Source organism: Ruditapes philippinarum, unplaced genomic scaffold, assembly GCF_026571515.1.
Source record: "Ruditapes philippinarum isolate M1 unplaced genomic scaffold, ASM2657151v2 ctg4731_1_1_1_1, whole genome shotgun sequence".
Classification (NCBI taxonomy): domain Eukaryota; kingdom Metazoa; phylum Mollusca; class Bivalvia; order Venerida; family Veneridae; genus Ruditapes; species Ruditapes philippinarum.
In genome coordinates this window covers 43,232-64,637 of record NW_026860730.1, presented here as the reverse complement: position 1 = coordinate 64,637, position 21,406 = coordinate 43,232, and the positions used below count along the sequence as shown (strand labels likewise).

Sequence of the window (21,406 nt, the reverse complement as noted above, 5' to 3'; positions counted from 1 at the left end):
TTTGAACAATTCTTGAAATATCTTAACTTAGTTTGGGTCTGGAATAATAATTAAAATATCTTAACTTAGTTTGAGTTTGGAACAGTACTTGAACTATCTTAACTTACTTTGAGTCTGAAAAATACATGAAATATCTTAACTTAGTTTGAATCTTGAAGAATTCTTGAAACATCTTAACTGAGTTTGAGTCTGGGACAACACTTGAAATTTCTGAACCTAGCTTCTGTCTGGAACAATACTTTAAATATCTTAACTAAGTTTGAGTCTTGAACAATACTTGAAATATCTTCACTTAGTTTGAGTCTTGAACAATATTTGAAATATCTAAACTACTTTTGAGTTTTGAAGAATACTTCAAACATTTTATCTGAGTTTGAGACTGGAACAATATTTGAAATATTTTAACTTAGCTTGTGTCTGGAACAACACTTGAACTATCTTAACCTAGTTTGAGTATTGACCAATACTTGAAATATCTTAACTTCTCTTGAGTCTTGGACAATACTTGAAATATCTTGACTTAGTTTGAGTCTGAATCAATATTTGAAATATCTTAACTTAGCTTTTGCCTGGAACAACACTTGAACTATCTTAACTTAGTTTGAGTAATGAACAATACTTGAAATAACTTAACTAAGTTTGAGTCTTGGACAATACTTGAAATTTCTTAACTTAGCTTGTGTCTGGAAGAATATTTGAAACATCTAAACTGGGTTTGAGATTGGAACAATACTTGAAATATCTTTACTGAGTCTGAGTCTGGGACAAAACTTAAAATATCTTTACTTAGCATGTGTCTGGAACAATACTTGAAATATTTTATTGAGTTTGAGTCTGGAGCAACAATCGAAATTTTTTAATTTAGCTTGTGCCTGGAACAACACTTGAAATATCTTTACTTAATTTGAGTCTTAACTTAGTTTGAGTCTGAAAAAATAATTGTAATATCTAAGATAAGCTCAAGTATGGAAAAATACTTGAAATATCTTATGTAATCTTGAGTCTCGAACAAAATTTTAAATATCTTCACTTAGTTTGAGTCTGGAACAATACTTGAATCATCTTCACTAAGTTTGAGTCCGGGACAATACTTGAAATATCTTGACTTAGTTTGAGTCTGAATTAATATTTGAAATAACTTAACTAAGTTTGAGTTTTGAACAATACTTGAATTTTTTTTAACGGAAGAATATTTGAAACATCTTAACTGGGTTTGAGATTGGAACAATACTTGAAATATTTTAACTGAGTTTGAGTCTGGAACAACAATCGAAATTTCTTTACTAAGCTTGTGTCTGGAACAACACTTGAAATGTTTTTACTTAATTTGAGTATTAACTTAGTTTGAGTCTAAAACAATAATTAAAAATATCTAAAATTAGCTCAAGTATGGAAAAATACTTGAAATATCTTATCTAAACTTGAATCTGGAACAATACTTTAAATATCTTAACTTAGTTTGAGTCTGGAACAATACTTGAAATATCTTCACTAAGTTTGAGCATGGAGCAATACTTGAAATATCTTGACTTAGCTTGTGTCTGGAACAACACTTGAAACATCTTAACATAGTTTGAGTCTTGAACAATACTTGAAATATCTTAAATAAGTTTTAGTTTGGAAAAATACTTAAAAAATCTTAACTCAGCTTGAGTCTTGAACAATACTTGAAATATTTTAACTGAGCTTGAGTCTGGAATAACAATTGAAATTCCTTAACTAAGCTAGTGTCTGGAACAACATTTGAAATATCTTTACTTAATTTGAGCCTTAATTTAGTTTAAGTCTGGAATAATAATTGAAAAATCTAACTTAGTTTGAGAATTGAAGAATACTTGAAACATCTTAACTTAGATTGAGTCTGGGACAACACTTGAAATATCTTAACTTAGCTTGAGTCTTGAACAATACTTGAAATATTTTAATTGAGTTTGAGTCTGGAACAACACTTGAAATTTCTTAACTAACCTTGTGTCTGGAGCAACACTTGGAAAATCTTTACATAATTTGAGTCTTTACTTAGTTTGAGTCTGGAATAATAATTAAAATATATAAACTTAATTTGAGTCTGGAACAACACTAAAAATATCTTAACTAAGTCTGAGTCTTGAAGAATACTTGAAACATCTTAACTTAGTTTGAGTCTTGAAGAATACTTGAAATATCATGACTTTACTAAGTGTGAGTTTGGAACAATAATTTAAATGTCTTAGTTTGAGTCTGAAACCATACTTGGAATATCTTTACTTAGTTTTAGTCTAGAAGAATTTTGAAATTTTTTAACTTTGTTTGAGTGTGGAAATTTTTTTCAAAAACTTAGTTTGAGTCTTGGACAATACATGAAACAGCTTAACTTAGTTTGCATCTGGAACAATACTTAAAATATCTTACCTTAGTTTGAGTCTGGAACCACACTTGAAATATCTTAACTTGGTTTGAGTCTTTGAGAATACTTGAAATATCTTAAATTTACTAAGTTTGATTTTTGAACAAAAATTTCTTAGTTTGAGTCTGGAACAATACTTGAAATATCTTTACTTAGTTTGAGTCTTGAAGAATAGTTGAAAAATCATAGCTTAGTTCGAGTCTGGAACAATACTATTATTAAAATATCATAACTTAGTTTGAGTCTTGAACAATACTTGTAATATCTTTACTTAGTTTGAGTCTTGAAGACTAGATGAAATATCATAACTTAGTTTGACTCTGGAACAATACTTGAAACATCTTAACTTAGTTTGAGCTTTGAATACATGCATTTACTAATGAAGTGCAAGAAAGATCTGGTTTACATGTACTTTAAACATGCTATGCTCAAATCATAATTCATAAGAGCTTTCCGCTTAGGTAGCTAGATATTGTATGATGCAACACTTTTGTCTTTTATGCAGTTGATTGATATCATTGACTTTGTAAACAAAAACGATTTCATGTATTGTTGTATGCAAATTATTTTGAAAAACGATAAAATAGTACTGGAATTAAAAAGGATTTTTCTGAACGTGTTAAGTTATCTTTCCTCAATCTTTATTTATAAGATATCATATGATATGATATTTGTCAGATAGAGTAACCTCCCCCAAAAAAATTCAAATTATGTTATTTAATCTATCCACCGAAAATTGCAAATGGAGTGAGAAAGCATAGGGAAACTCCTAAAGAAAGAAAAAAGGGAAATCACAAACATTTCATGTTTAGTCAGATGGAGTAACCTCCCCTGAAAACAAAGGGAAATCATTCTAACCTTAAATTCTAAATCTTGAGAGAGTAACCTTAAATTATTAATCCTGATAGAGTAACCTCCCCTGAAAACAAAGGGAAATCACTCTAATCTTTCTTTATTAAACCAGATAGAGTAACCTCCCCTGAAAAAACAAAGGGAAATTACTCTTACTTTAAATAACTAATCCTGACAGAGTAGCCTCCCCTGAAAACAATGGGAAATCACTCTTACCTTTCATTTTTAAGTCAGACAGAGTAACCTCCCCTGAAAACAAAGGGAAATCACTCTAATCTCTTTATTAAACCAGATAGAGTAACCTCCCCTGAAAAAAGAAAGGGAAATTACTCTAACCTTAAATAATTAATCCTGACAGAGTAACCTCCCCTGAAAACAAAGGGAAATCACTCTAACCTTTCATTTTTAAGTCAGATACAGTAACCTCCCCTGAAAACAAAGGGAAATCACTCTTACCTTTAATTTTAAGTCAGACAGAGTAACCTCCCCTGAAAACAAAGGGAAATCACTCTTACCTTTCATTTTTAAGTCAGATACAGTAACCTCCCCTGAAAACAAAGGGAAATCACTCTTACCTTTAATCTTTAAGTCAGACAGAGTAACCTCCCCTGAAAACAAAGGGAAATCACTCTTACCTTTCATTTTTTAAGTCAGATACAGTAACCTCCCCCGAAAACAAAGGGAAATCACTCTTACCATTAATCTTTAAGTCGGACAGAGTAACCTCCCCTGAAAACAAAGGGAAATCACTCTAACCTTAAATTATTAATCCTGATAGATTAACCTCCCCTGAAAACAAAGGGAAATCACTCTAATCTTTCTTTATTAAACCAGATGGAGTAACCTCCCCTGAAAAAAGAAAGGGAAATTACTGTAACCTTAAATAATTAATCCTGACAGAGTAACCTCCCGTGAAAACAAAGGGAAATCACTCCTACCTTTAATTTTAAGTCAGACAGAGTAACCTCCCCTGAAAACAAAGGGAAATCACTCTAATCTTTCTTTATTAAACCAGATGGAGTAACCTCCCCTGAAAAAAGAAAGGGAAATTACTGTAACCTTAAATAATTAATCCTGACAGAGTAACCTCCCGTGAAAACAAAGGGAAATCACTCCTACCTTTTATTTTAAGTCAGACAGAGTAACCTCCCATGAAAACAAAGGGAAATCACTCTAACCTTAAATTATTAATCCTAATACAGTAACCTCCCCTGAAAACAAAGGGAAATCACTCTAATCTTTCTTTATTAAACCAGATGGAGTAACCTCCCCTGAAAAAAGAAAGGGAAATTACTCTTACCTTAAATTATTAATCCTGATAGAGTAACCTCCCCTGAAAACAAAGGGAAATCACTCTTACCTTAAATTATTAATCCTGATAGAGTAACCTCCCGTGAAAACAAAGGGAAATCATTCTTACCTTTCATTTTTAAGTCAGACAGAGTAACCTCCCTCGAAAGAAACAAAGGGAAATCACTCTTACCTTTCATATTTAAGTCAGACAGAGTAACCTCCCTCGAAAGAAAATAAGGGAAATCACTCTTACCTTTCATTTTTAAGTCAGACAGAGTAACCTCCCCTGAAAACAAAGGGAAATCACTCTTCATTTTTAAGTCAGACAGAGTAACCTCCCCTGAAAAAACAAAGGGAAATCACTCTTACCTTCCATTAAGTCAGATAGAGTAACCTCCCCTGTAGAAAAAAGGGAAACAACTCTATTTATTCTATAGTCTGGTCCATTGAATTTATCGAAAGATTTTGTTGTTGAAAAAAAACGGCGATAATATTGATGTTTATTTCGGCTGTTGCGTTGTTTATATTACCGTTGAAGTTTAAAATTGACCATCTTCTGGACCAAAGGATTATGTGAAAATATTGGAAATGGAATAAAATACATGGTGATTATGACGGTAGGGGTGCGGAATTTTTCCGGCGAACATTTTTATCTTGTGTATTATTATAGTTGTTGAAATATGATTTTTTTTCAAAACGGCATATATTAAGATTTTTTGATATATATGATCAGTACATGTCCTGGGATTGACAAATATGCATTTTATTTGGATTTTAAAGGCGTTTTGAGCTCCAAACCTCAAGTGTCTGTGATACCCTCATGGTAAGAATTCATTGCCATTGGTAAAATTTATGCTTGCTTTAACTGAAATTTGAAATGTTAGTACAACAGAAAATTTTATGTAATCTTCGAAAATCATGCTGTTTTAAGATCAGTAACTGTCGTATATGGAGATATTGAATCAAACCCTGCAAAAGTTTTTGATGTATTTTTTAATAAGTTTATAAGACACAATTTACTTGAGAATGATAACAAAGATTATCTAAACACAAAATAAAATGATGCATAATATTGTTACTGGCCGACTTCTCGTTGAAATCTCGTGTTAGCTGGTCAGACATATAATTCATGCAGACGCTCATTAATTTAAATTTACATAAAGCGTCTGCCACCATTACTATTTGAACAAATTTTCCACATCGTTGGAACAGATGGTTATTGTCTTGTGTATAGATTAGTTTTGATTGATGGACTATAACATTTTGTTTTAGCTCATTGTAATCTCTATTTTGTAGTATTTTATTCGCTGTTACATCCGTGACACATGTCTTTTTTAGTAACGTAGTAACGTGAAATAATACTGTATAATATAATTAAAAGTAAAAAATGTAAATTTTCATTAGCTAGAACTGTTTGTTATATCCACTTCATTGTCAAACTTTTTGGGCCCGAATGCCCCGCCCTGTTTTCTGTAGAACATGTATGTGGCGAACACGCCTATGATGAAAAATACGACCAGCAAAGCCACGCCCATTCCAGCCATTGCTCCTGGAAAACAAGTGAGAATTAGTTTGGATAGGCATTTATACGAAAACTTGTATTTCATTAAATAAATGCTTAATTAGAAGAGAGACAACCCTAGTATCAGAATGGTAATGCATGTATGTACTAGTTTTCTCCCTTTACAAGTTAAATTTTTCATCAAAATATTTAGTTTAAATAAAAACATAAATTTATTTTAACATTCCTCGTAAATATTATGAATATGTCTACTTGATTTGTATAGTTATATAAAATGACGAAATTAACCCTTTTATACTATTATAACAAAATTTTGCAAAATGAACCACGATATTTTGTTTTGTTTCGAGTAATGTACCCTTTTGATGGCTGCAGATATTTTTATATTTTTGGAATGTAAAACTGTAGAAGGAAATTATTTTGTGGTGTTCAATCTTCACAATGGAAAAATATATTTTGTACATACCACCGGAAACACCGGTAGTAGTCGTTGATCCCTGCTGCGTTTGCTTGTAATAGGCATCTTTCACAACTGTGCCAGGTGTAAGTGAAAACGGCCTCGCAACCATGGTTGCCTTAAAACAATTACAATTTTTAAACCTTATTAATAGAAGAGTTTTTTTTAATTTTATATATTGGCTGAATTTAGAAAAAAGTAGTCCAGTGAGACACCGGTGAAAATACGGAAAATATGTTTCACTGCAGTGAAAAGTATTTTTACTGTGAAAATACGGACAATAAAATACGCATTTTAGTTTTCAATATTTCTCGATATTTCATTGATAAGTATGTACTGACATGATAGATGTATACTTACTGTAGCAGTTGGCGACTGCAGACTCACAATCATCTGGCCGGCGTTTATTGCACCGGAAATAGATTTTGCGACAACGGCCAGACTGTTTTCCGGCTTTGGGTTGCTGACGTCACCTGTATAATTGACATTTATTCCTTTGTCTATTTCATTGATATTTAGGAATTAACGTTCTGGATTTAACGTTATAAAAGTTTACAAATATTTCCTACAACTTGTAAAGATATAGTCTAGTAAAAGAAAATCTGTTAATGTTGTAAATAATTGATAACTGTATTAAAGCTCAAATGTGTTTACAATTAATAGCTTTTAAAAATAATTTTCTTCTTTGAGTCTGCTTTCGTGAATTACCCGCAGTATAATCGTCATTAAGCAAAAAAAAAATGACCGTGACCTCTCCAGGGCTGAAACCAACAAGTTAAAATTTGAAAGGCGGACAGCTTTACCTGTAAGCCACCACTCCAGCCCCAAATCGTCACTCAAGAGAGCGTCTTTTATTAATAATATGTTTTAAAATACACCAAACTGATTCAAAAGGCATAAAAGAGCAAACATAGTTTTCAACACTATTCGGATACACCTCTGATATAGATATATTCTGTAGGATTGAAACAATGTGCATTACCTATTTGTGGTGCCTTGTCCAATAATGTAAATTGTACGGTTATATCGTTGTTGTCAGAGTAGTCAGTCTGCAAAATAAATAAAATTAAAATGTGTTATTGTTGGCAAGGATTTTTATGGTGGCTGATTTGGAACACTTTAGTGCGTCGTATTGTCGCTAGCGACAGCACGACAAATGGCCAAACGACGCGTTGTCGGACTTTCGTCTTGTCGTCCTGTCGCGAACGACGCAAGCCAAACGGTGCGTTGGCGTCCGACGTGTTGATGTAACATTGTCGCTTGGCTCGAATGATTGGCGACTTTGCGACAACGCGCCGCACGACAACACGCCGTTTAGCGTGCTTCGCTAGCGACAGGACGACAAGACGATAGTGCGATAACGCACCATTTGGCGTAATACGCTAGCGACAATACGATAACGATATAGGTTGTGTTATCGCTACCGACAATGCAACGCGCAAAATGTACTAAATCAGCTACCATAGATTTTAGTTCCATTTCTAAACCTAAATATCTGTCATGCTTTTGGTCCGGATAGCAAAATCCGTCCCGAGGATGTCCCGGCATTGGGCGGTAACGCTACTAAGGCTGGTGCCCTAGGGACGGATAGTCCGATCTGAACCACAAAGCTATCTCAAATATTTTTATTGCATAGTCTACCATATTCTACGGCATTCTAAATAAAAATTGTCTCAATTAAATAAATTTCATGGAAATCAATTCCAGTTTGTCCATATATATTTTATCATAGTAGAGTATGTATACATGTATATAAGTTCATTAATAACGGCGAAATGACGTTATCCTAGGCACACAGTTTCAGTCTAAAAATGGTCGAAATGACGTCATTTTAACGTTCTTCCTTCAATGACGTTATTTTAAAGTAATTTCCGGCACCCGTCCTAAATGCATTAAAAGAGCACAAAACTCTTCCCGGATTCTGACCTGATTAGGCCTCCTTGTTTAATATATAATTTAAACAAAGAATTACTAACTAATTTCAACTTTATGAAATCACGATTTCAACTTCACGAATTCAACTTCGTGAATTCTTGGTTTATAACTTCACGAATTTCTGATTTCTACTTCACGAATTCACGATTTCAGCTTCATGAATTCACGACTCAAACTTCATGAATTCACGATTTCTACTTCGCGAACTCACAATTTCAACTCTTTGAAGCTGAAATCGTGAACGCATGAAGTTGAAATCATGATTTATATATGTAGAAAATGGAATTCAAATTCAAATTGTGAATTCGTGAAGATGAAATCAAGAATTCACGAAGTTGAAATGGCACTATCGGTCTTTCGTAGGAACTCGATGGAATACTCACCTGCACATTGTTAATACGAAGCATAGACAGTGGGATTTTGTTGACAGTTCCCGCCTTTACGATAGCTCTGATGATGGCGTAACGGAACCCTTCCATATTTCCATTGACCGTTTTTCGGTAACTTCCTGCAACAAATGAAACACAATTTTGTTTATTTAACTTCATCTTTTTTGTTTGTTTCATGATGTTTATATTCCTTGTCAAAAAGAACAATCATTATGTAGGTCGAGGGCATTCTATACTCTACTGTTCACAACATATGAATTACAATCCACAATTCAATAATTACATAATTAGGTTATATATAGTCACATGTTATTTAATCAATAAGGAACAAATAATATGTTTTTGTCTAATTTCATGAAATGTCCATAATACCACAAAAGGAAACTCGTTTGGAATTATACGGACTGCCTTAACTATTAAAGTATTACTTTCGCAATAAACTAATAGATGGCCCAAACATTTAGCTGCGTTCAACCCGAATCACACCGTCACGCATGCGCATTTTAACTTCAGTTGTCCACTCCCCAACCCAGCTTAGATGAAGCGAAATAATCAACTTAAACAGTTGGGAAATTTTAAAACTTTCAAAAATCATCTTATGCTTAGTATGTTAGAAATTGAAAAAAGTTAAACTTTCGTAAATGAAATAAATATTATAAAATAAATGTACCTGGCAGTTTAAAAGAAAAGTCTTTACGTTCAGTGTAGTTAAAACAATTACTGATGTCATACGACCAAATCATTGGTCGGTTTTCTTGATAGTTGTAAATATTGTAAACATAATGCTGACCCTGAAAGTAGAAATGAAATGGTAAAACTTCGTTTATTTCCGCCTTTCTTCGACCTTTTCCGTAATTCTTCCGATGAATGAACAAATTTACGAAACATTAACAAAAATACGTCTGCTTAGGGCTATTTATTGCTCGAATCTATGTGAAATTATTTTTTGTACTTTAAACTTTACTTAATACGTGAATAAGTTAGCAAGTTAACCAAAAATTATTCACAAAAGTATATTAATCCTTATAGTTTAAACGGCGTTACAGAGTCACGTTATTTATAAATAGACGCTCATTAAAAATCAAGACAACAAGCGTCTAAAGAATATTCCAGAATATCACAAAATTTTACATACCAGTCCAGCATCCAAAACCATTCTTGTCGGGTTACCAAATGATGTTGGTGCATTAGTTGTATAGTTCCGCTGAAAATAGGAATATCCGGGTGACATGACGTAATAAAATGCAAGTGACGTCATGAGATATTTAGATATCAGTCAAATAAGACTTATAAGCCCGCAGACACTTGGGGTTTGGAGCTCAAAACGCCTTGTGTCTGTGTTATGTATTACATCAAAACTACCTTTTTTCAATTTCTGAATCACTTTAAATATTCAAAGAAAAAACTTAGTAATGTAATTACAATAATGATACCGTACGGTAGCTAGCTAGTCTTTTTTTAAAGTTCTTAAAACAAATACTCTATTTATTTTGAAATTCATTGAGATTTTCTATAAAAAATATATGTCTGCAGGTTGCAGGTAGCAGGATAGTTAAGCTTACGGAATTAAACGGAAACATACGGAAATAAACGAATGGCAAAGGCCACCCACAATGGCAAAAATGGAAAATGTTGAAGGTTTCGATCTTAACGAGCTTGTTTATCGACGTTTACATAAATGTGAGCTATCGTTCACGTCCCCCGCCAATCCCACCCCACCCCCTCCCTCGTCCGCCTCCCACGTACCATCTAAATTACTTACTTTCGCAAAATACCATTCCCACGTAGAATTAGCAGAGTTCGGTCTAGGCCAATCGTTTCTTTGAGCTATCCATACGTCACTGGTAATACTACGGACAAGTCTCTGAAAAACAAGAAGATATCATTTTCTTTGAAATGACATTATGGTATTTCTTTATTTTTTGCTATCTTGTTGAGTTGAATTATTAAATTAAATATATTTCAAGAGATTGACTTTTGTGTAACGGTGATTGACCATTACATAATTATAAACATGCTTTTGAATGACTTATCGGGTATATATTATTAAAAGACTGACCAACTCTTAAAAGAATCAACGTTACCGACGTTCTTGATGGTTTTTGGTCACGTAGTTTATTGATTTTTTAGATAGAAAAATATAGAATTGAACACAAAACGGTCTTGTGGTGAACGTGTACACAGATTTTTTTTAATTTGTTCAATTATACATTTGTTAGGTTTTATGCCATTACTATATTTTGATGTCATATATTTCGCTTTATGTAACACCGGCACTTTAAATGTCAGCAACTTATCCAGCCTTACACCTTGTTCAGGCACTCATTAAGTCTTTTACACTGAGTAGAACGATCGACCTTCCCTTAGCGAGTCCCTTACAGGTTGGTGAAGTTTTCATGTAATTAGAAGTCACCAAACTTAATCATTCTGGACATGGAGTCACAGAGTAAAATGTTTGACATTTACGGAAAAAAGAACCAAGTAGACAAGAAATATACCGTAAATTAGTAACTTAAAATATATTATATTTATCAATAAACTGCTATTTAAAGTTACATGTATTCAGAAAAAAACGTACCTGTCCCTCATAGATGTAAGAGGCTTTGTCGAAGTAAAAGAACTCCTTTGACGTCCTTATACGCACGTGCGTAGGATCTGCATTTCTGACGTCAAATCCAGTATTAGCAATTGGCGTCGCTGTGCAGTTCCCTCTCAAAGTATCAATAACGTACGCAACACCTGAAGACAAAATGTGTATGAATGTTTTATATTAATTCTGAGAGATGCCCTGCTTTAAAATGTTTAGTATATGAATGTTCATGTACATTTAATTGCTTTGATCTATTCTTTAAAGAAGTAAAGTAATCATAAGTATATATAGGTTCTTGGAAATAGATCAGTATTTTGATCGATGTTTAATAAAAGTAAAATAAACCTAAGAATATAGGTAGATATACATATTTATTGTTTTCTTACTTTATTTTTTTCTTCTTAACTTGAACCAAACAATAAATTAACATTTATATCATTACTGTCAATTTACATATACATTGTCCATGTTTAATACAGTTCGGAAAAAAGTTCTATGTTGGAATCGCAAGTATTTCGTTACGAATGGTTTTGCTTAAATAATGCCGTAACATGTTATGGAAAATAAATTAAAATAAGCTATTTTATACTCATCAAATCTTTACACTAATGGAAGCATTAACATTTTGTTTTGATAGTACAATATGGAACGCCGTGACTGTCTTATGCTATCAATGTTTTTGCTATCTTGTAAAATGATGATATTATTTTGTCATTTAAGCATATTAACATGTGCAATGTACATCATATCTTGTCAAAAGACAATGCTGACTTGTTCAAACAGCATGTTAACTTGTCAAATAATTATCATGACATGTGCAGACAGCATGTTAACTTGTCAAAGTATCATGATGACTTGTGAAAACGTTATGTTAACTTGTCAAAATATCATGATGACTTGTGCAAACGACAAGTTAACTTGTCAAAATTTCATGATGACATGTGCAAACGACATGTTAACTTGTCGAATTATCGTGATGACATGCTCATAATACCTTAACAAGTTAACATGTGTTTTGTACAATCAAGACTTTTTGACAAATTAACATGTTGTCTGCACAAGTCATCATGATAATTTGAAAAGATAACATGGTATTTGCACAAGTCATCATGATACATTGACAAGTTAAAATGGAGTTTGCACAAGTCATCACGATACCTTGACAAGTTAACATGCTATTTGCACATGTCATCATGAAATTTTGACAAGTTAACATGTCGCTTTCACAAGTCACCATGATACTTGGACAAGTTAGCATATTGTTTGCACATGTTTTCACGATGATTTGACAAGTAAACATCTTGTTTGCACATGTCATCATGAAATTTTGACAAATTAACATGGCATTTGCACAAGTCATCACTATACTTGGACAAGTTAACATGTCGTTTGCACAAGTCATCATGATACTTGGACATGTTAACATGCTGTATGCACATGTCATAAGGATAATTCGACAAGTTAACATGCTGTCTACACAAGTCGTCATGGAATTCTGACATGTTAGCATGGCGTTTGCACAAGTTATCATAATACTTTGACAAGTTAACATTACGTTTTGACATGCTAGCATGATACAAGATAACATGTCATTTGCACAAGTCATCACGATTATTTGACAAGTTCACATGTTGTCTTCACAAGTCATCATGGTAATTTGACATGTTAACATGCTGTTTGCACAAGTTATCATGATACTTTGACAAGTTAACATGCTGTTTTCACATGTCATCACGATAATTCGACAAGTTAACATGTCGTTTGCACAAGTCATCATTATACTTTGACAAGTTAACATGGCGTTTGCACAAGTTATCATGACACTTTCACAAGTTAACATGCTGTTTGCCCATGTCATCACAATAATTCGACAAGTTAACATGTCGTTTGCACAAGTCATCATTACATTTTGACAAGTTACCATGTCATTTGCACAAGTCATCATTATACTTTGACAAGTTAACATGTTGTTTGCACAAGTCATCACGATACTTGGACAAGTTAGGATGTTATCTGCACATGTCATCATAATAATTTGACAAGTTAACATGCTGTTTGTACAAGTCAGCATGTTCCTTTGACAAGACATGATGTTAATTGCACATGTTAACATGCTGAAACGACAAAATAATATCATCGTTTCACAAGATAACAAAAACATTAATTACATAAGACAGTCACGGCGTTCCATAGTACAGACTATTATTTATTTATTCATGGGCACACTAAGTTACTGTTCAAGGTACCTTATATTTACGTACCGTGATTTTTTTATGTCACGTGAATAATTTTATAGTCACGTGAGAACCAGGGAAGCTTACCTGTAGTAAAGTCGTGCACCTGTGTTAAAGGTAGAGACCCGTATTTTCTATCAGCTCCTAGAGGATCGTAATCGTAACGTACAAGGTTCATGTCGCTGTCATACCATTCCTATAATGATCAAAGTTTTTAACGTTGTTTAACGTTAACGTAACGTAACGTTTAAGCGTACCATATGCCTGTTGAGCTGGCTTCTAACTTGCATCACAGGGGTGTACTTTATTTAAATTTGAAACTGAATGCAGATATTCAACGACTGAATTAGGAAACAGATATATCTATTTTGATTGAAATGTTGTAGAATAATGCACGGTTTTGCGTTCAAATGCGCAGGAATATACAAATCATGGAGACTGACATGCCTGAGTGAATAATTACACAGCTAAGTATTTGAACGATCAACCGTGCATTATAATATATCTATTTCCTTTCAAACATGCTAACAAAAAAGAAAATCGATAAAAAATTACTGAACTACATTGAGCCTAAAAGTAGTATTCCTTAGGCCATTTGGTTTATTTACGTTATTTTTAACGTCATATGGCGTGTTAACATTATTTTTTGTGCTGTGCATATTTATATCGTGCACTTGATAGCCCTATCTGTTAGTGTGAAGCTTGTTAAAATGCAATATCACACCGTACATGAATAAAGTTATATTTTAAATGAACAAAAAAGTTTTACTCTTTCCTAGTTACTGTAGCAGAAAAGCGCTGAAAATTGTTTCTTTGAACGGCTTTCAGCGTTATTCATTCTTGCCGATGAATTGCTGTCGATGTTATTATTAAAAAGAGGCGAACAGCTGATGACGTTACTAAAATTTTGATGACACTCAAACTTAAATACCTTATAACTTTAACAGAAAAGCTTTTTTGAAGGTATGGTTTGGAATATTTAATGACGAAATGTTGACGTTTACGAATCGTATGAAAAAAGGATTTATCATGAGAAAATGTACGTTTTTGTGACTTTAAACTAAAAATTACGCATCTCATCGGATATTGTGGTTATTTTCAGTCAAAATTCACGTGAAGTAAAGCTTGCACAGGACCAGAAATTTGTTAGCATGCTCCTTTGGATGTTGACTATGATTCCATAACATTGATTTACTCGAACACAGTTTGGATATGTTAAAAACAGATGAATACTTACCGTACGTCAATTGTATTCCCTGCGCCGACATGTATATACTGGTACAGCTGTCGACGCTGGAACAGCTGTCTGCCCATTTGATTGTACGGTGTGATATATTCATCGATCAAATGAATATTGTATTCTGCGATGAAATGAATGTATTCGAATGATGAAATACATAATTATATTTGGTGATGGAATCTATACGTTGGTGATGACGTCACTTTTTACGTCATGATAAAACACAAGGATTTTATTTACCTTAATGCGGGAAATAGACTGTCCGTAAATAATCTCGGCGGTGAAATGAAAAGATGAGGTAGGTGTCGGTAAAGGTTTAATGTTCTTCGCTCTTGGACAATAAACTCCGGTGGGCGTCTGAAAAAAAAAATGATAAAGTAAATAAATGTCGATGATAATTAGCTTTTTTGCTTGTGTTAAGTGATTTCATAATGCATTCCTACAACAGATTCAAGGCACCCTAGGATAGGATAGTTTGATTTACCTCAAACGCTGTCATATGTTTTCTTGGACTTGTGATGAAGTCAGCAAATTCATACATATGATCAAATGTTCGTCTTTTACCATTGGACATTAAGGTATTGCCGTAAACATGCGCGCGCACAGGTAATTGAGGCGTTAATCGAGCTGTTTGCCAAAGTGGAGCTGAAAATGAAATAGAAATGAATAAATAAATAAATAAATAAATAAATATAAATAAATAAATAAATAAATAAATAAATAAATAAATAAATAAATAAATAAATAAATAAATAAACAAATAAATAAATAAATAAAAAGATAAATAGATAAATAATAAATAAATAAATAATAAATAAATAAATAAATAAAAAAATAAATAAATAAATAAATAAATAAATAAATAAATAAAAATGAATAAATGAACGCATGAATGAATGAATAAAGTAGATAAATAGAAAGATAAATAAATAAACTAATAAATAAATAAATAAATGAATGAATGAATAAATAAATAAATAAATAAATAAATAAATAAATAAATAAATAAATAAATAAATAAATAAATAAATAAATAAATAAATAAATCTAACACTCCTGGTGATTGAGTTACAATACACAATTAGGGACTACAATGTACATGTATATGAGGCTATTACTTTTTTCTTTCTCCGATAATATAGTTTACAAACCTTTTAATTTTTGAAGCAAAAATAATAGCGCATTTTTATTTATTTATTTATTTCCGTTCTTATTAACCTGTCCTTTAATTTTGGAACAAACTCAGCTTACCACTAAAGTACCAGTCAACTACCATGGTAGATTTCGTGCTATCCCAGTACAGACATGACCGCCATAAATTGCACGTGATCCCGCGCACTACTGTTTGGTTTATCCATTTCTGTTGAATTCCGGTCTCATTAAAGTGAAGAACTTCACTGGGCGTTTTCATGACCGCTTTATCCCCGACTGGTGTTCCAAACAGGAACAACTGAGGGGAACGTAACAATGGTTGAACCGTGCATATACCTGGAACGATGAGTGGGTATCTCTTGTTTAGCATAAATCATGAATGCTTACAAAATATACCAGACCATTTTTTATGTAAAGGATCAAACAGAGGCCGTTATGTTTTGGTTTCTAATATTATATATGAAAAGCTTAAAATACGAGTGGCGTTTAAGACAGAATCAAGAATGACACATCTGTTCCAACAAACAGAAATTTATGAAATATAGATATGGAAGCGAAAAACGTAATTTAAACAGTGACTTGTTTAATGTAGAATACAAAAATAAGATCAATCTAGCTTTGAATTTATATATTTTGATAAAACTGTTTTAACAAATGATTATCATTGTTATCATCATCATCATCATCATCATCATCATCATCATCATCATCATCATCATCATCATCACTATTATCATTATTATTACTTTTATTTGAGACAAATGAGTTGAAAAACATATACAAATGCACACGTTATCCCTTACCATTGTCTCGATCGACATGGAAAAACTCGTTAGTATCGAATCTGTAGAGGTCCTCGGTATTCGTACCGGCGTTGTCGACATGAGTGGCCACCTTGTTATTGACCTGGTCGTAATATATATGGTAGCTGGTAGTGTAGTTACGGTTGTTAATGTTAGCCTCAACGTGAACCTCAAACTGGTTTGGCAAGCTTGGTGGCAGTGGTGGATCTGAGAAATGAGAGAGAAAAAAAGATTTTTACAAAAAATTCGGCATATTTCGTCATTTTTCGGAACATATTCCGTCACTTTCCGGCATATTCTGCACCTCTTAAAGCATTGATAAGCGTTGATTACATGGTTTAAGGACAGGAATAAAACAGAAACTGAAGATATTTCTTTGTATAGATAAAAATGATATATGTTTTACATGTCAGGGGAGGTTACTTCAGTTATAACTCTTAAAGTAGTTATAATTTACACACTGAGTTACTTCCCTTTTATACTTATAATCTCCTTTTAGGATTTTTTTTCTTTCTGTCTGTTTTATATTCAGAGACGTATTCATTATTCCTACACACATGATAGATAACGTAGACTGTAAAATGTAAAATTCCAATCAGATGGTTTACCTTGAACAAGCGGACACCTGTGTAGAACCACCGACCTTGGTTAAGCTCTTCGGACTCCATATTTAAGTTATTGAGAGTCGCATTATAGCTACAAGGAGAAGGTTATTTAAAATAAGTGACTGGTAGTACAATCGGCATGGAGGCCAGAGTAACGGCTCAAATTCACATATTACTTCAGAAATGAATATTTTATTTCTTCTTGAGAAGGGACAAATATATTAATAGTCAGTAACGCTGAAGGTGAAATTATTTTGTTGCATTGTAGGCCTTTTAAAACGGAGTATTTGCGTGAACTAGCCCTAGAAATCTTCTAAGGATAAGGTAAGTCTTACCGTTTGGCCCTGGTATTTGGCCAGTGCATACTGTAGTGTCCATTTGTGCGCCTGTCAACGCCAGACAGGCGGACAATATTATTGTACTGAAAAACAAAACGTTACACATTCAACTGTAGTTATCTTTCATTGGCGGATATGATAAAAGTCTGCGTACGTCCTTCTATCTGTCCGCCCATAGCTCGACCTTTCTGACCGGGTGTAACTCAAAAACTATTTGAGATAAGACCTCAAAACTTCATAGGTGGATAGACCACATTTAGAAGGAGTACCATGCAGACAAATGATAACTCTGCCCTTCAAAGTTTTTGAGTTTCATGTATAACTCTTTGTTGTTTCGTTATGTAAATAATATTGAAAAAAAGAAGAAGAAAAGAAGAAGAAGAAGAAGACAAAGTAGGGAAAGAAGAAGAAGGAAAAGGAAAAGATCAAGTAGGAAAAGAAGAAGAAGAAGAAGAAGGAAAGAAGAAGAAGAAGGAAAAGGAGAAGAAGAAGAAAAAGGAGAAGAAGTAGAAGAAAAAGAAGGAGAAAAAAGAGAAACCTAGAAAACTGTAGTTTTGATTAATTTGCTGTATGTTTCTGTTCTTTTATTTTATGCATGTATTTATCTTTTTTTTGTATTAGATCTCAAGTAACACCGACACTGTAACTATATATTATACGATTACATTTTATTTTCTCTGGCGGAGGAAAACCTCCGGTGCCTTACGTAAATTATTCTAGGCACTCGCAGGCATCTTAGAAGAAGTAAAAGATTTCCAAATTATAAGTAATTATAATTTACAGGTTATATGGCCCTGTGTATATGTAAACGGTTGTATCGCAAAGATACAAATAACCGTTTATATAAGACCGACATATAAGTAAATTAAAGAATTGATCAGACAGCACGCAACTTTTTAAAGAGAAAAAAAGTGAGATTTCTTCATAAACCGACAGCCAGCAGCCGTGTTTAAAAATCTACATGTATATGTCCAATGAAAAGCAACGTTACAAACAAGCAGTATTATATATTATTGTATGTTAAAAGCGGACTGTCATTTGTAGTTAGATGTTAAATAATATTGTTCCAGAAAAAAGGTCCTTCTTTAAAATAAATGACAAATCAAATTAAGTAAAATAGTTAAAAATGGGCACTGCGGATAACAATCGCTGTAAATTACAAAAAACACGTGACGCTAACAAGGGAGAATACTAGATTTACTGTGAGCTCGTAGTTTTGACACAGTTGGCTCCCTTCTTACACGTAGCATAATAAGATCGGCAATGATGAAAACCGGGATATTTCGTAAATGCTTATTAAATGCCGCAAAACAGATAAATCACGTGTTCTCGAACAAATGCCAGAGATAGTAACTCGTGAACTCTTTGTATAGAAAACACTAGCATTGCTAGTTCGTTTCTCAGAGACAACGATATGGCTAAGCTTTTGGAATATATATCACTATTGCCGGTGAATTGTTTCCTCTGTCCCCATCCCGGAAAAAGCGGGAAATGTGGAGAATGTTCACCTTCTGGCTTCCCCCGATCTGCCGGTCAATTTTTCGGTTTCAAAAGGTAGCTAAATGATTACGGTACTCTCATGGCAGAGAAATTTATCGAGAAATTTACTATCTGACTCACCCCCAATGCCCACCACAGGGTAGTGCTTTTACGGGGCTTTTACAATTCGGAATGTATAGTCCCTTCCCCGGGATATTTGTTGTCTGTGTGTCACAGTTTCTTATCAAATGTTGGATAACATAATGATCAACCTCCGCCTCCCCATTTCCAAAGGTAAGTTTCGCTTAATCAATCAATTACATACTCGGGAAAAAGTGAATAAAACATATTTTGATTTTTGTCCACTAAATCTCTTCAAAACTAGAAAATAATTGACTTATTTGATACTTTTGACTATATTTAACAATCATTACTGATTAGACTGTGTGTCAATAATTATCATAATATATCAATTTATCATACTTTATGAGATAAAGTATTGTTGTTAAATTAATATCGACATGGACTCGTTTATCTTATCTCATACACTGTATGAAGTCAATTCAAATGTTCATACATGCAGTTATAAAGCTACATGTACCCAAGGGTGATGATCAAAATATTTGTCATTCATTTAAAAGTTCATATCTTAAATAAATGACTGTAATTTATGCAAATTCAAGAAACATCTTTTTTATTTTCTTTTATTTTAATAATTTATTTCAGGAAGCGTTTTATTGACAAGATGTAATGTTACTCTTGGTCAGCTGACGTTGATATGAACGGAAAGAGACGAAGTTTTCCGAACTTTTCCGAACTAGAGCAACACTTACAAGAAAGTCGTATTAATGAGGGGAAAACGTGCGCCATTTCGAATTGTACATACATATCTAAACCCTGTAGATAATTCTTCAACATTTTGTCAAACGTCCGTCTAAAATTATTTAAAACAAATAATAAGCATTTTATACATATAAACTTATCTCGTTCAATGCATGTTATAGATATAATGTATCCATGGTTTTAATTAATTTATTTAAGAAAGTATATTTAAAATGAAACACACATACAAAAAAATCTTTAAACACTTACAATATAAAATCCCTCATTTTCAATTCTTCACTACTCAATGGGCATTGTCCGTCTGTACGCCGTATCGATCATAAATTAAATATACATGTACACGTATATACATATATAGAGATAGATATATGACCGTATCTTCTTTGTTATGCACTATTATCGAACTTTATCAAAAAGGTCGAAATTATTCACGGTAGATAAATTATTTTGGTCGATATCAAACTGAATTTTATGAATATATGATTAAAATATTAAATATTGGCCATAATGGAGGTTTTAAACTTAATCACTTTTAAAAAAATACATGTATCTAATCCGGGCATTTTATGATTATTATAGAGACATTTTGCCTGTTCTAAAAATAGACATGATTCCTTAAATAGTATGTGTTTAAGATACAATATCCAAGGGGTTTGTGGATCGGCCTCTCACCCAAGTTTTTAAAGTTTCGAAGTTTCGAGCACTACTCGGACCAAAACAATAGTTTCTATATGAACACCAGCACTTTTTTTACAACCATGCAGGAAGCGTACTAGAAAGTGTTCAGTATAAGTATAAAGAGTACCTATTTCGCAGTCGATCTCAAACAATTATGTTTAAATGAAAACGATCTGATATGTACTTTCACAGCGGATGCTCACCCGGTTTTCCTTTTAACAATAACGGTTCCGACTTGTTAAAATTTTACAAAATTTTGAAAATGACGATACAATGTCAACTGTTATAAAAACTATATCAGTCATACAGTTTCAAGGAGGCTGTCTCCTTGCACTTTCTATCAATCGACAAAGACTTTGTAGTCAGGAAAAACAAGTTAAAGAAAAAAAAGAACATTTTTTTATTTAGGCACTCACAGTTTAATATGTACATGTACATAGTACGAACAAATATTGCACTTTTTCATTATAATTTCCAGTTTTCTGACACACTTTTAAACAAACAAATAAATAAAAAGTGGCGGAAGAATAATAAACAAATTCTTTTATTTAAACACTCACTGTTACATGTATGTACATAGTACGAACAAAAATTGCACTTTCCCAAAACA

The 21,406-nt window shown here is 32.7% G+C and overlaps 1 protein-coding gene across 1 annotated transcript; it reads right to left on the bottom strand.

Annotated features, from left to right (window-relative positions):
• Positions 1-5,505: 5,505 nt before the first annotated feature.
• Positions 5,506-20,482, bottom strand: LOC132713194 (uncharacterized). The gene is made up of 16 exons (XM_060695680.1): positions 20,368-20,482; positions 17,794-17,879; positions 16,854-17,060; positions 16,150-16,386; positions 15,383-15,543; positions 15,139-15,255; positions 13,746-13,854; positions 11,413-11,573; positions 10,597-10,698; positions 9,970-10,038; positions 9,505-9,625; positions 8,829-8,953; positions 7,493-7,559; positions 6,871-6,983; positions 6,520-6,628; positions 5,506-6,080 (listed from the first exon to the last, which is right to left on the bottom strand). The coding sequence occupies exons 1-16, from the start codon at positions 20,382-20,384 to the stop codon at positions 5,932-5,934; spliced, it is 1,950 nt and encodes a 649-aa protein (XP_060551663.1). The 5' UTR covers positions 20,385-20,482; the 3' UTR covers positions 5,506-5,931.
• Between the last annotated feature and the right edge of the window lie 924 nt (positions 20,483-21,406).